Here is a 12776-nt window from a genome sequence, read left to right as displayed (position 1 = left end):
AATTAATTAACTTTTTACAAAAAAAAAGGTAACAGGGAAAAATTTCCCGCGGGGAACCCGATCCTCGCGAATTCCCTGCGAGGAATCTTTGTCCCGATCCACGTGAAAAATTTCACGGGGATGGGGAATGGCATCCTCGGCCCCGTCCCGTCCCGTGGACATCTCTAGATGACTGTCATCATAGGTGGTTATTGGAGTTTGGCCATAGGAGGTGATTGTTGAAGCATGTCTGATGGTGGTTGTTGCCAGAGTTAGGTGTTAAAGTGGTCACGGGAGTGAATGTCGAAGTTGGCCACTGAAGGTGGTGTTAGAGCATGTCGTTGGCGATAATTGTCACGAGAGTTGGTTGTTGGTAGTGGCCGACATGTGGAGTCAGTGGAAACATTGGAGGAGGGCGAGAGAAAGATGAAAAGATGGAGTTCATCGATTAATATACAAACTTCAATAATGAATACTGTTAAAGTTAGTGGAGTTAAATTATTTAACACCGACTTGTGAAATTGGTGGATCAAATATTAAATTGAATTAAAAATCCAACTCAACTCAAGCCACAGTGGATTTAGGTGCATATTTTGGAACTCAAGGATGAAATAGATATCAAATCCCAACCCCACCAAATAAAAAAATAAACGAAAACCAAATAAAATGAAATCCTACACTTAACTCCCTCTTTCTTTCCCTATCCATATTTCTTTTACCGTGAGTTCTCCCTTCCCATCTTTGCCGCAGCCGCACGCCCCATCGACAGTTTTATTCTCTCCTTTCAGTATCTACATTGCTTCCCAGCGCCACCCACACACATCAACCCTTTGTCCATTGTTTTCTATCTTTCTCTCTTTCAGCTGCTGCCGTCGCCGGCCGCCGGCACGCCACCACACCAACAACGTAATGTCGTTTTTGGGGAAAAGAATGCGATTGAATTGAATGGTTTGTACATTTTATGCATTTGAAACGGTTTAGATGTGTGATTGAAGTTTAGACTCAAAGAAATGGTGAACAAGTCGCAAGCATTTTCTTGGTCGCGTCTCCTTCTCAACCAGGTCGTGCACCAAAACCCCATCAAAACCCCACTTCATATTTCCTGGAAAAACTCCTGTTTCCTACGTTTCCCATTTGAGGAAATACCTAAAATTTCGGCGACGCGGTGTTACTCCACTGCTTCAGCTAGAGTTGTGCAAGATCTTCTCGCTGAGGTGGAGAAGGAGAAGCAGAGAGAAAGGGAGCAGAGGTTAAGGGCTGGTATTGATACCAAGGATATTGACGATGAAGATGGAGAGGATTACATGGGAGTTGGGCCATTGATAGAGAAGCTCGAGAAGGAAAAGTTAAAGGACACTGGGGACTTGAACGCGTATGAAGAGCCCACTGATTCTGATAGTGATGAAGACGATGAAAGGTTTAGTCCAGAATCCGTCAAAAAGAGGTTTGATGACTTTGAGAGGAAATTCAAGAGACACGAGGAATTGCTGAAGAACTTCACTGCAACTGGTATGACCATTTTTGGAGAAGGCCTTCATTTCTTACTTGTTTTTATTTCTTAGTGTCTGGGTGGGTTTTGGTAATGCATCTTGATCCAAATCTTGTAGGACTTCAAATATAATGCTACTGGCATCCTCAAACTTTTGTTTTCCTCAAATTTTTGTTTTTCCTTTATTTGATACTTGGTGCAATAGACTAACATATCGGTTAAACTTCTAATAATCTTATCTATTGCATGCAACGAAACATGAACATATGTATTGAAATGTTGCAAGAGTCCAGCAGTTATTGATGCCATTATTCGATCGTAACATTGGAAGATGTCTTCTCTTTCTCTCCATCTTAATCAAAAGAAAATTCATCGAACCATCTTTTTCGTTTTTTTCAACATTTTGGACTTGTGTTAAAGTCTGCCAACATCTTCAACATGTTTTTGACAGAAAATATCGATGATGCTTTCAAATGGATGAGTAAAATCGACAGGTTTGAGCAAAAACACTTCCGGCTTCGTCCTGAATATCGGGTAATTGGTGAATTAATGAACCGCTTGAAAGTAGCAGAGGGCAAGGAAAAGTTCATTCTTCAGCAAAAGTTAAATAGGGCTATGAGAATAGTGGAGTGGAAGGAAGCTTATGACCCAAATAATCCTGCCAACTATGGAGTCATTCAACATGGACAAGTAGGTCCCTCAGATGATCTCACGGAACAATCAGGATTTGAAAAAGAGAGGCAAACCATACAAAGGGCTGATGATGACGACGAGGAAGAGTTTGATGACATGAAAGAAAGGGATGATATACTACTGGAGAAGCTTAATGCTATAGATAAGAAACTCGAAGAGAAGCTAGCAGAGCTGGATCATACCTTTGGAAAGAAAGGAAAGGTTCTAGAAGAAGAAATCCGAGATCTTGCAGAGGAGAGAAATTCTTTAACTGAGAAGAAGAGAAGGCCTCTTTATCGAAAAGTATGTCACTCCATCATCTTGTTTGTGCCTTTTACTTTTAGTTGGGAGCAACCGATTGTTCTTGGAAGTATTTATAATCTAAAAATTTGGGGATACTTTTATCACAGATAGGTTGAACATAGATGCAAATGTGGTGCATTTTATTGTCTGGTAATGCGGGTGAAATTCACAACTTTAATTGTTATTTTCTTGAAAAGAGCATGCAATATAATATTCCATTGTCTCTATTTATCTTTATCCTTCTTTTATAATTATAGTTTAGGAAATGTTAAATGTTTTGGGCGTTAGTGATAAGTTCTTTTTATAATTATTCATTAGGTCATATTTTTTAGATTAGAGACCCTTCCTCTTGGGTGGTCCTTTTTGTGGACTTGATTTTTTTTCGGATGCCCTTGTATTCTTAAGTTTGTCTTTTATCAAAAAAGAAAAAAAAAAGTTAATATTTCATTTTTTAATATAAATAGTAACTTCAATTGTTACATAATGATGGCAGGGATTTGATGTGAAATTAATTGATGTGAACAGAACTTGTAAAGTTACAAAGGTATGCAACCACCTTTCTAAATTCCTCTTCAAATAAATAGTGTTCGATGATTATACACTTTTTTTGATATAGGGTGGAAAAGTTGTCAAATACACTGCTCTCTTGGCTTGTGGGAACTATCATGGCATTGTTGGTTATGCAACAGCCAAAGGACCGGCAATACCAATTGCTTTACAAAAGGCATGTTGCTTGTACTATTCAGTATATTCCTTTATTTCTTCGTTTAGTTTTATTGAAATTTGAGAATTTGATAAAATGCTTAAAGTTTGAGTTCTAGAATGCTACAAATTGAATTAAGTTTTAAGGTGTTCTATGAGGGTGTTTTGATTGAGTTGCTTTGAAAATATTTAGCTAGGTTTTAACTAAAATCAAATTGTCAATGGATGGAAACACGTAGATTGATCTATGTAAATGAGATAGAAATTGAATATGTGGTAATGCGAAAGTGTGAGAAACAAAAATTTATAGAAATATTTTTATACTCTGAATTAGTATTATTATTATTATAAAAAGGAAACAAAAACCTTCTATTGATATGATTAAATGGGTGACAAAAGTTCCTATCAAATAACAATTACAAAAGATAGAGTGGAAGAGGAAGGGATTTTGTCGAGGGCCTTGAGAAATGGGAGAGTTGCATTGAAAAGTGAATTTGAAATCTTAATTTGGAGGGGGGCATTAGTTTGAGGCAGAAGTCAAAGGTCAAGTGGGCGAATGAGGGGGATGAAAGCTCCTTTTTATAGTATGGCGAGAGGTAGGAGAAAAAAGAACTTGATTACTCTTAGAAAGGAAGGAGTAGTCGTGGAGCAAAGGGAGATTGAGGAGGAGGTTATTTCATTTTTCTCTAGACTGAAATGCCTCTCTAGTGTGTTCCTAGACTGTGTCCAAGACTGTTTAGACTGGTGTCCCATCTCAGAAAGGGAGAGGGAAGAGATGGAAGCTTGTTTCATTTTAGAGGAAATTCGTAAGGTGGTATTTGGCTTTAGGAATAAATCACTTGGTGGGCCCACTGACAACTCGAAGTGCTTTAGCCCAAATCCTATTGCGTTGACTGAACTACCTAAGCCCAAATCCACCCTTGCTATTGACTCATTCAATCCATACCCCATGACCCCATACTTTTGCCCAGCGGGTCTTTATCTTACTTCCATACCTGACTCCTAAGAAGCATAGATACAGATACGATACGACACAACATGGACACGGTGACACACCATATTTTTAAAATCTAGGACACGACACGATAAGGACATGTTTATAAAATATACATTTGAAAAATATATATAATTTTTTATACCAAAAGAAATTTCAAAGTAAATGGGTTCACATATTTATATGCTTAAAAAATTTAGTTTGATGTATTTCACACTTAAAAGTTATTATCATTGTTATATATGTGTTTTTTTAGTTTACTCAACAAGTGTTCTATGCATGTCTAGCACATTTATGACACTACCAAGTGTCTGATATGTGTCCAACAAGTGTCTGAGACGGACACACTAGCCAAACTAAAGTGTCCATGCATCTTAGCCTGACATAAACTGACTCTCTCTCCTCCGAAAACTTAACTATAACCATTTTTAACACAAAAAAAAAAAAAAAAAACGAATTCATCCCAGGGACTAAATTCACAACCTTAGCATAGCCCGATCTATTTGACCTTGAAAATCTCTACATCAGTCCTCTTTGCCCATCTCCATGGCTCCTCCAATACCCTTTTCTGTTCCTCCTCCCCCCTTACTTGATAACACTCTATAAAACATAGTGGTAGGGATGACCTTATGGGAAGAAAAGCGAAACTGACACAACAAAAGCATCTTAGACTCTTCTTACTACCTGTATTGTATACTTCCTTGGGCAATGGAAAACAAATTATGTATCATGGCAATACTTACAAATCTGCCAATAAACAAGCAAAGTGCATTAAGGAATTAGATGGGCTTGTTTCATCTATCAATTACGATAAGTCTCCTTGTGATGATGGGTTGACCTCCCATGTATGATCCTCATGTCATAGAATGACAAGGTTTGGATGTTTCGCAAAAGCACGTGCTCGTGAAAAAAACCTTCTTTTAAAGCATAGCCCCATTTTGGTAATTACAACAAACAAAGCTTCAGTTTGTGGATAGGGTCACCATTAAGTTGCTTCAAAGCTATAGGCGCATTGGTTAGACTACTCTCGAAGCTACAGGTGCATTGGGATTGGGAGGTATTGTCATCATTTGGAATGTGTCTTCCTGCACTTCAAGGGAGGTTATTAAAAGGTGTTTTCTCTATTGCCATTTACTTTTCCCTTGCTGACCGTTTCTTTTTCTTGTTGTCCGACTTCTATGGGTCATCTTGCTCCAAGGATTACCCTCATTATTGGTTGGAGGAACACACAGATTTACAATCTCTTTGTTTTGAATTTTGGCTTCATTGTGGTGGTATTAACGTCTCTTGCAAGCCTTGTGAAAAGTCTTGTGGCAAGCCCCAAATGCCAAACATGAAGCATTTTAACGGATTCATAAATCTGATTGGTCTCACGATGTGCCCTTCCTTATATATGGTCTAGTTCTTCTTCTTCTTCTTCTTTTTTTTTTTTTTTAATTTTTTTTTTTGTGAGTGTTCGGTTCAGCTTACGCACACCTCGACTAATCTCACGGGACAACCTGCCTAACCCTACAACATTTAGGTGTCAAGAAAACTCGTAAGATATTAAATCATAGGTAAGTGGCCACCCTGAATTGGACTCATGACCTCTTAGCCCTTTATCAAGGTCATGTGTAGGGTCATGACCTCTATACATGGTCTAGTTATAGGCACTACCCCAATGTCACCATCACTGACAGACTTGCTCACAAAAAATGTCCTACATAAATTTGGTTTCTCTATAGCAAAGAGGATTGCCAGACCCACTTCTAATCATTACTCCATTCTTCTTTCCGTTGGGGGTTCCCTTTTGTTTTGGGAATATGTGGCTTCAATTTTCTGATATCTTGCCTATGATTGGGTATTGGTGGAAGAATACCCCACTTTAAGCTAAGGCTAACTGAGCCATAAACTCATACAAAACCGTAAAGGTTTAAAAGAGATTCTCAAACTATGGGACAAAACTACTTTTGGGTGTGAAAACACAAAATAACCATATTTTGGCTGAAATTGTGATGCTCAGTAATTGAAACAGGATAAGGCATTCCCACCCACCAAATCCAACTTAAAAGCCTAAAATCCCAATTACTCTTCCATAGTGCTAAAGAAGTTCTTTGGAGACAAAAAAAATGCAACATAACTTGGCATAACGAAGGTGATTTGAATACTCATTTCTTCCATAGGGTGGTAGCCACCAAAACAAGGCATAGTTCCATTCTTGAAATCATTTCACGGGGTTGTACACAGAAAATGCTCCTTTGTCTTGTTTTCTGTCTAACCAGCTTATCTTTCTCTAGAGAAGCAACTTGCTCACTCGAAATCTGTCTCTTCAATTGTTAACAAGGTGGGCTTTTCCTTCCAAATGACAATGGCCTTTGTCATATGCCCTAGGGATGCGAGGGCAGTGCATGAAATCAAACCACTCACTCGCCCTTTTCGTTGGAGCTTTATGGGTGTTGCCCTGTTCCCCTATTAGATGTTTGGATGTGAACTAACTTCATGAAGAGCCAAAAGGACGCACGACAGGGAGGGTCCTTTTGGGTTGGGAATATGGTGATGATAACTATTATTCCCAAATCACCCATACCTTCCTTCCCCTTTGCCGGAGCTTGTGAGATCTGATGAGATTAGATCTTTGGAACAAAATGAAGTTATAGGAAAAGAAAACAATTGGTTGGAGATCTCTATTTATTACAACACTTTTGTATAGGTTGAGGAAAACAGAAGTGCGCTCCTATGTGCTACTCTAGTTAACCAAAGATCAAAAAGGGGATCGAGAGATAACTCTTGAACACTCAGACTAATTACGATTGATTTGCTAAACATTTGACGATTCAAGATGACATGCTACAAGAAGGAAGGGTGATAAAGAGAGGTGGAAGGAAGGCAGTCTCTCATACACTACATAAGGAGGCAACACAACTTTTCCTTCTCTTAAAGAGGTAGCATGAGCTTGGGAGCACTGTGTAGCCTAAACCTCTGTTCTAGACCCAGAATACATATCTTTTCTGCTATCACTTACGTTATAGAGCTCCAATATGAATGCCTTGGCTTTAAGATGCATGTGCCATCGTTCAATATTGAATTCTGCTGTGCAGATATTTTTCTTGTTCTATGGAGTTTTTTTTTTTTTTCTTTTCATCGGGTGGATCACCTTCCTAATTCCAAGTTTTTTCCTTGGGTTAATAGCATAGCTCTTTATTTCCCGGGCCTCCTTTGAAGGAGAAATGCCTCAAATTGACTACTTGATGCAATAGGATTTGGGTAATTGAGTACATTCAAGATTAGTTACTCTATCCCATATTTAATTCTCTAAATAGAGAAGCCTTCTCTTGTATTCATTAGATGTAATTACCCAAATCCTATTACATCACTACTACATAAAGACTACTTGAGTTCTTATGATCGAGGGGATATCGAACATGGATACGAAAGTGGATTACCAGTTGGACTGCCCGTGAAGTAAATTGTTGAACATACAGTCCAACCAATTGGGAGAAGATCAGTTGATTCAGAGAATACGTTCTGCCCAAGTTCCATCAATTGATCATTACAGAATCGTAGAAATGCCATAATTAAGAACACTTTCCATCCACGTCCTATTTTGGATCATTACAATATCGTTTAGTGTCATATTCTGCCATGCAAGAAAGTTTCTACATCAAACTATTTTGTTATTGTCAATGATCGTCCTTGTGGGATAGCCTGGGCTATTAGAGACATTAGACAAGGTGATCTAATATCTCATTTCCTTATTCAAGCTACTTTGAGTGACCTCCTTACTTCTTACTAGCGCCTCAAACTATTGAAAAACTTTACAAAGATTTTATGTGAAAAGAGAAGGAAGATGGCTCGGGCAGACATCTTGTCAGCTGGAACAAAGTCAATGTGGGTGGGTTGGGGCTCTCTTTACATTGAAGAAGAGGAATGAGGCTGAAAAATATGCATTATGGAGAAGATAGATTATTGCTATATATGGCACCTCTTATTCGAGCACGGAAGCTGAGATACACCCGCAAAGGCCATTTGGAAGTCAAGAAATATCTTTTCTATAATATAGTGGATCAATGTGTAATGTGTTAGCCGGGCAATGGGAAATTGGTTTTTTTCCATTCCAATATTCTCTCAGTGTTTCACTTTTTATTTTTATGACAAAAAAGATAAGAAATTTTTTTTTTATAAAGGACCTTTTATGGGAAAGGCCAGCTCTTCAAGGTGGCAGTAGCTTGTTTGGAATAAAATTTTTTGTCTTGACCTTTACCTTCTAGAGGGCTTAGGGAACACAAGAAAACATAACTATGTTCTACGATACTGCTAACCAGATGGTTGTGCTTTTTGATGGGCGAGTATACATTGTGGAAGCAAGTTATCTGCAGCAAATATGCTTTTAAGAATTTCTGGCAGCTGCTCTGCAAATCGCTACCACTCCACTAGACACTAATTTCAAAGCTTGTGGGTACTATCTCCTAGTTTGAATATCTCCTTGAAAATTCAATGAATTAGAGCCAACTAACATGGGTCAATGGTCATTAAGGGTCATGAAAAATGTGAGGGGCTTGGTAACCACTCACCTATTTAATATTCTGTGAGTTTCTTTAGCAACTAAATGTAATAGTATGAAGTGGTTGTTCTATGAGCATGAGCATAGTTCAGATGCGTACAACCCGACTCATACACCCACAAAAACTAAAGGCATTTAGGTGGTCTCTTGATGTATCAGGGGAAATATATGATCTATTATCTTTAATTCTCGTCAACCCTTTGAAGAAGGAAAAGATATTTTTTTGGCTCAATTTTTTTTTTTAAAAAAAATAGAAACAATTGCTTTCATTGAGACAAAGATGAAAGAATTCAAGTGCGTTAAAAAAGCCAACCCCAGAAAAACTCCTAAAGAAAAGGGGATCAATAGCTACTTTCTTTGGCTCAACTTTTGTAGGGCTCTCCTCTGCTCCCTATGGAATGAAAGGACACGCACATCTTGGAGGACATGAAACATTGTTCTGATAGTTTTGATAAAGGTTTCTATTTCTTGAAGAGCGCAGATGACATTTTGGATCCTGAAAGCATGGTTGACATTGAATTTTAGAGGAGACTTTTATGAGATCTTGAAATCAGAGAATAGGTCAAGTGCCTTGCATGATTTTGTGTTAGATGATATAATATTAAATTTACATTCACCCATAAGTTTATACTTCTGGGTCAATCAGTGATTTAATATGGTATTAGAGTAAGTGATGCAGGAGATTTTGTGTTCAAATCCCTACAATGTTATTTCCTCCCCAATTAATATTGATTTCCACTAGTTGGGTCTTCTTTATATTTTAAGCCCATAAGTGAGGAGAGTGTTAGATGATATAATATTAAACTTACCTTCACTCGTAAGCTTAAGTTTTTAGATCAATTGGTGATTTATCAGCATTTAAGAAAAGAATTTCAGCTCTTGTTGTTTACGTCTGATGAATGTTGACACTTGGGCATGTGTAATCATTAGTCAAACCTAAAGCTGGGACAGCCAGAGATCAATTCTTTGAGTCCACTGAAACCAATTAAAATCACTCTGGAAAGAATTAGGGGAACGTGATTGTTTGACGGAAGGATACATAATCTCATTTAACTGTCTCTTTGAATCGTTTTTTTTCCTTGCACAAGTGGGAGAGAATCACCTTTGTGATTGTTTGATGCAGATTTGTGCATTGAGTCCCCCTTGCCACTTATCTAGTTTAATCAATTCTTATTTGTAATGGACTATAAATTATGTTAATTTAAGATCCATCTGCCACCTTATTTTTTCTATGGAGATTCAAGTAGAAAAATATTCTACACAATCAGTGGCTCGAGAGTGAACTTGGGAGTCATGATTATGAAAATTTTGTTACTTGGTTGCAAAGACGCAATAGGATACTGTTAGGATCCCAAGTTTAAGACACAACATAAAATACAAAGATAACTGTATTGCAATATCAATGAAGAAGATTACAATATAAATAACCTTTTAAAAGGACTATCACTTTCCTCAAGTCCCACAAATTAACAATGCACCAAAACGATCCCCCTCCACATGCCCAACTCCTTGCACAATTGCTAAAGAATAAGGGACGTAGAGGCTCTAATCTGGCGTGGAGTTTCAATAGGCAATCAATATTCATGTTCAAGAACTCGAACTCCTATCATAAGATGATTCTTTTTTTTCCTTGGTGATCTGGGATGGTTGAATGTAAGTGGATGATTCTCTGAATTGGGTTGCAGACCACTTTCTTTATTTACTTATCTTGGTTTTCCATGGGTCTTCCATCACCCTCATGCATTCATCTTATTTTGTTGGATAAAAACATCTGCAATTCATTTACTACAATGAATATTTCTTCCTCGACCAAATCCAAGTTTCTAGTGCTTATGATGTTGGGAAAGTAAGATATTTTGATTATTAGTATAAATTTTAGAAACTATAATAGTTTCATTGTTATGAATATCTCTCTATCTAAATCAAACAGCCTTGGTATCAGTGTGCATTGTACTTATAATTTTCAGCTTACATTATTAATTTGTATATTTATTCGATGCTATTAAGCAGGCATATGAGAAATGTTTCCAAAATCTTCATTATGTGGAACGCCATGAGGAACACACAATTGCACATGCAGTACAGACGGCATACAAGAAAACAAAGGTATTCAAACATTTATAATTCTCTTCTCTCTGCATCAAAAGTTCCTTCGCTCTCTTATCACGGATTAAGGGGTCCTGCCCTGTAAAACACCAGAGGAAAAATAACCTTGGTGGACGAGTCCACTGGATGACAATGGTCTCTTGTTCTAGTTTTGGATGATCCATGTCCAGTCGGTCCAACAATAAAGACTTTTTGCATATCTTTCATGCGATAAAAACTTATGGTTCCTTTCTTAAATCTCTATGTTTTTGTTGTCTGTTAAGGTATATCTTTGGCCAGCACCAACTACCACAGGCATGAAAGCAGGGAAAACTGTTCAAACTGTTTTGAATCTGGCTGGTTTCAAAAATGTCAAATCTAAGGTAATTTATTCCTGTCCTTTATTGTGGAGGTTAACAGAAAATGTATTTTCTCTTCACTCCACTGCCTCTAACTTGAGTTCAAATAACAGGTTGTTGGGTCGAGAAACCCCCTCAACACTTTGAGGGCCCTTTTCAAAGCTCTGAATGCAGTAAGTAGCCATTGAATTAACATTGTTAATATATATTCCAATTCCTCAAAGAACATTCTAGTTACATTTTTATTATACGTCGTATTTTCCAGATCGAGACTCCAAAGGATATTCAAGAAAAGTTTGGGCGGACTGTTGTTGAGAAGTACTTGCTATGATAGGAGGTTTACTTTTTCCTTCTTCCCCATACTTTCTCAGGTTGTCTTTTTTTTTTTTTCCCTCTCCTTTTTCTTTCTAACTCAAAAGGTGCTGATTCTCAAGTAGATGTATAAAAAGGAATTTTGGTATTTAAGAAAATCATGGTTGTAACTTCTGTTAAAGTTTTGATCATCTCCCTTCTAAAACTCAAGGGCATCATTTTACAATGAATCTGTAGGACAGATGCTGTTGAAGTAAGGTGGTCAATCTCTTATTACGTCAATAATCAATAGAACATCATTTTCAGCGCTCCTGATTCTATCCTCTCTTCTTTATGAGTGTGTAAAAACATGCATTGTGGATAGGCGCTCTGGTTGAACCTTTTTAATCAATTGTTGTAGTATCATGTTCGGTATAGGCCATTGTTTACTGACTTATCTTCATTTATTTTTTTTTTCTTTTGGATTCCTTGTTTTGTTTTCGTTTTTACCCTTTTTAATTCAGCATTGTGAGTCTATTTTATTGAGTTTTTAATAATCCATCAGGTTAACTTTTTGATTTTGATAATCTCGGGACACTGGACTCGTATTAATACTGAAATTAGTATAACTCATCAATAAACTATGTATAAATTCTTTTTAAAGAAAAATTATCCACGCATGCATGGATGAAAATAAGGGGGAGAAAAATATGAGACTTAAGTTCTTGAATTCTTGTAGTTTCATAGCGAAAAGGGAAAGAGGAAGATAAAGAAAAGGAGAGAAGATTGAATGGATTATGTTGAAGTTAGAACTTGACCATGCTTTTATAGAGGGAATGAAACGATATAGGTCAAGTTTTTCAAAAAAGAAAAAAAAAACATTTTCGTTTAAACACTGTTGATAAAAATTTTAGTGTTAGCTAACTCTTTTTCAAAAGTGTTTATACAAGTTTGTTTGGTTTGCTATATACCAAAAGGGGATATTTGGCTCACCAACATGAGTTGAGTTTCATGGTTTGGCCCACCAATATTAAATGTTGGTGGAGTTGAGTTGGTATATTTTACCAACTCACCCCAACTCTCCCTTCTTTCCATGTTTTCAATGGCTCTACCCATCGGTCACGGTCACATTCGGAGAACTAACTTCGGGCTTTGACAACCGCCTCCGATGAAAACACTAGCGACCAACTTCGGTCTTCGACAACCACTTTCGATGACAATTTTGCCCACCAATTTCGGGCTCTGACAACTATTTTTTATGACAATTCCGACGATGAAATCCGAACTTCAACAACCACCTTTGATGACAACTTTGGCAATCAACTCCGAGTTCCGACAACCTTCGTGCGACTAACTTCAGGT

General features: G+C 37.4%; 1 protein-coding gene across 3 annotated transcripts; it reads left to right on the top strand.

Moving 5' to 3' along the window:
• The first annotated feature begins 671 nt into the window (after positions 1-671).
• LOC120088744 lies at positions 672-11867 on the top strand. 3 transcript variants are annotated; one of them, XM_039046180.1, is made up of 9 exons: positions 672-1488; positions 1920-2443; positions 2937-2987; positions 3060-3167; positions 10690-10785; positions 11049-11147; positions 11237-11296; positions 11389-11494; positions 11678-11867. In XM_039046180.1, the coding sequence occupies exons 1-8, from the start codon at positions 990-992 to the stop codon at positions 11452-11454; spliced, it is 1503 nt and encodes a 500-aa protein (XP_038902108.1). In that variant the 5' UTR covers positions 672-989; the 3' UTR covers positions 11455-11494; positions 11678-11867. The 3 variants fall into 3 exon arrangements, with proteins under 3 accessions (XP_038902108.1, XP_038902107.1, XP_038902106.1); XM_039046179.1 differs by having other exon boundaries at positions 11673-11867; XM_039046178.1 differs by having other exon boundaries at positions 673-1488; positions 11389-11748.
• Positions 11868-12776: the final 909 nt, after the last annotated feature.

Source organism: Benincasa hispida, chromosome 10 (genome assembly GCF_009727055.1).
Source record: "Benincasa hispida cultivar B227 chromosome 10, ASM972705v1, whole genome shotgun sequence".
Taxonomy (NCBI): Eukaryota; Viridiplantae; Streptophyta; class Magnoliopsida; order Cucurbitales; family Cucurbitaceae; genus Benincasa; species Benincasa hispida.
The sequence above is the reverse complement of the archived record's forward strand: the minus strand, read 5'-3'. Positions and strand labels throughout refer to the sequence as shown.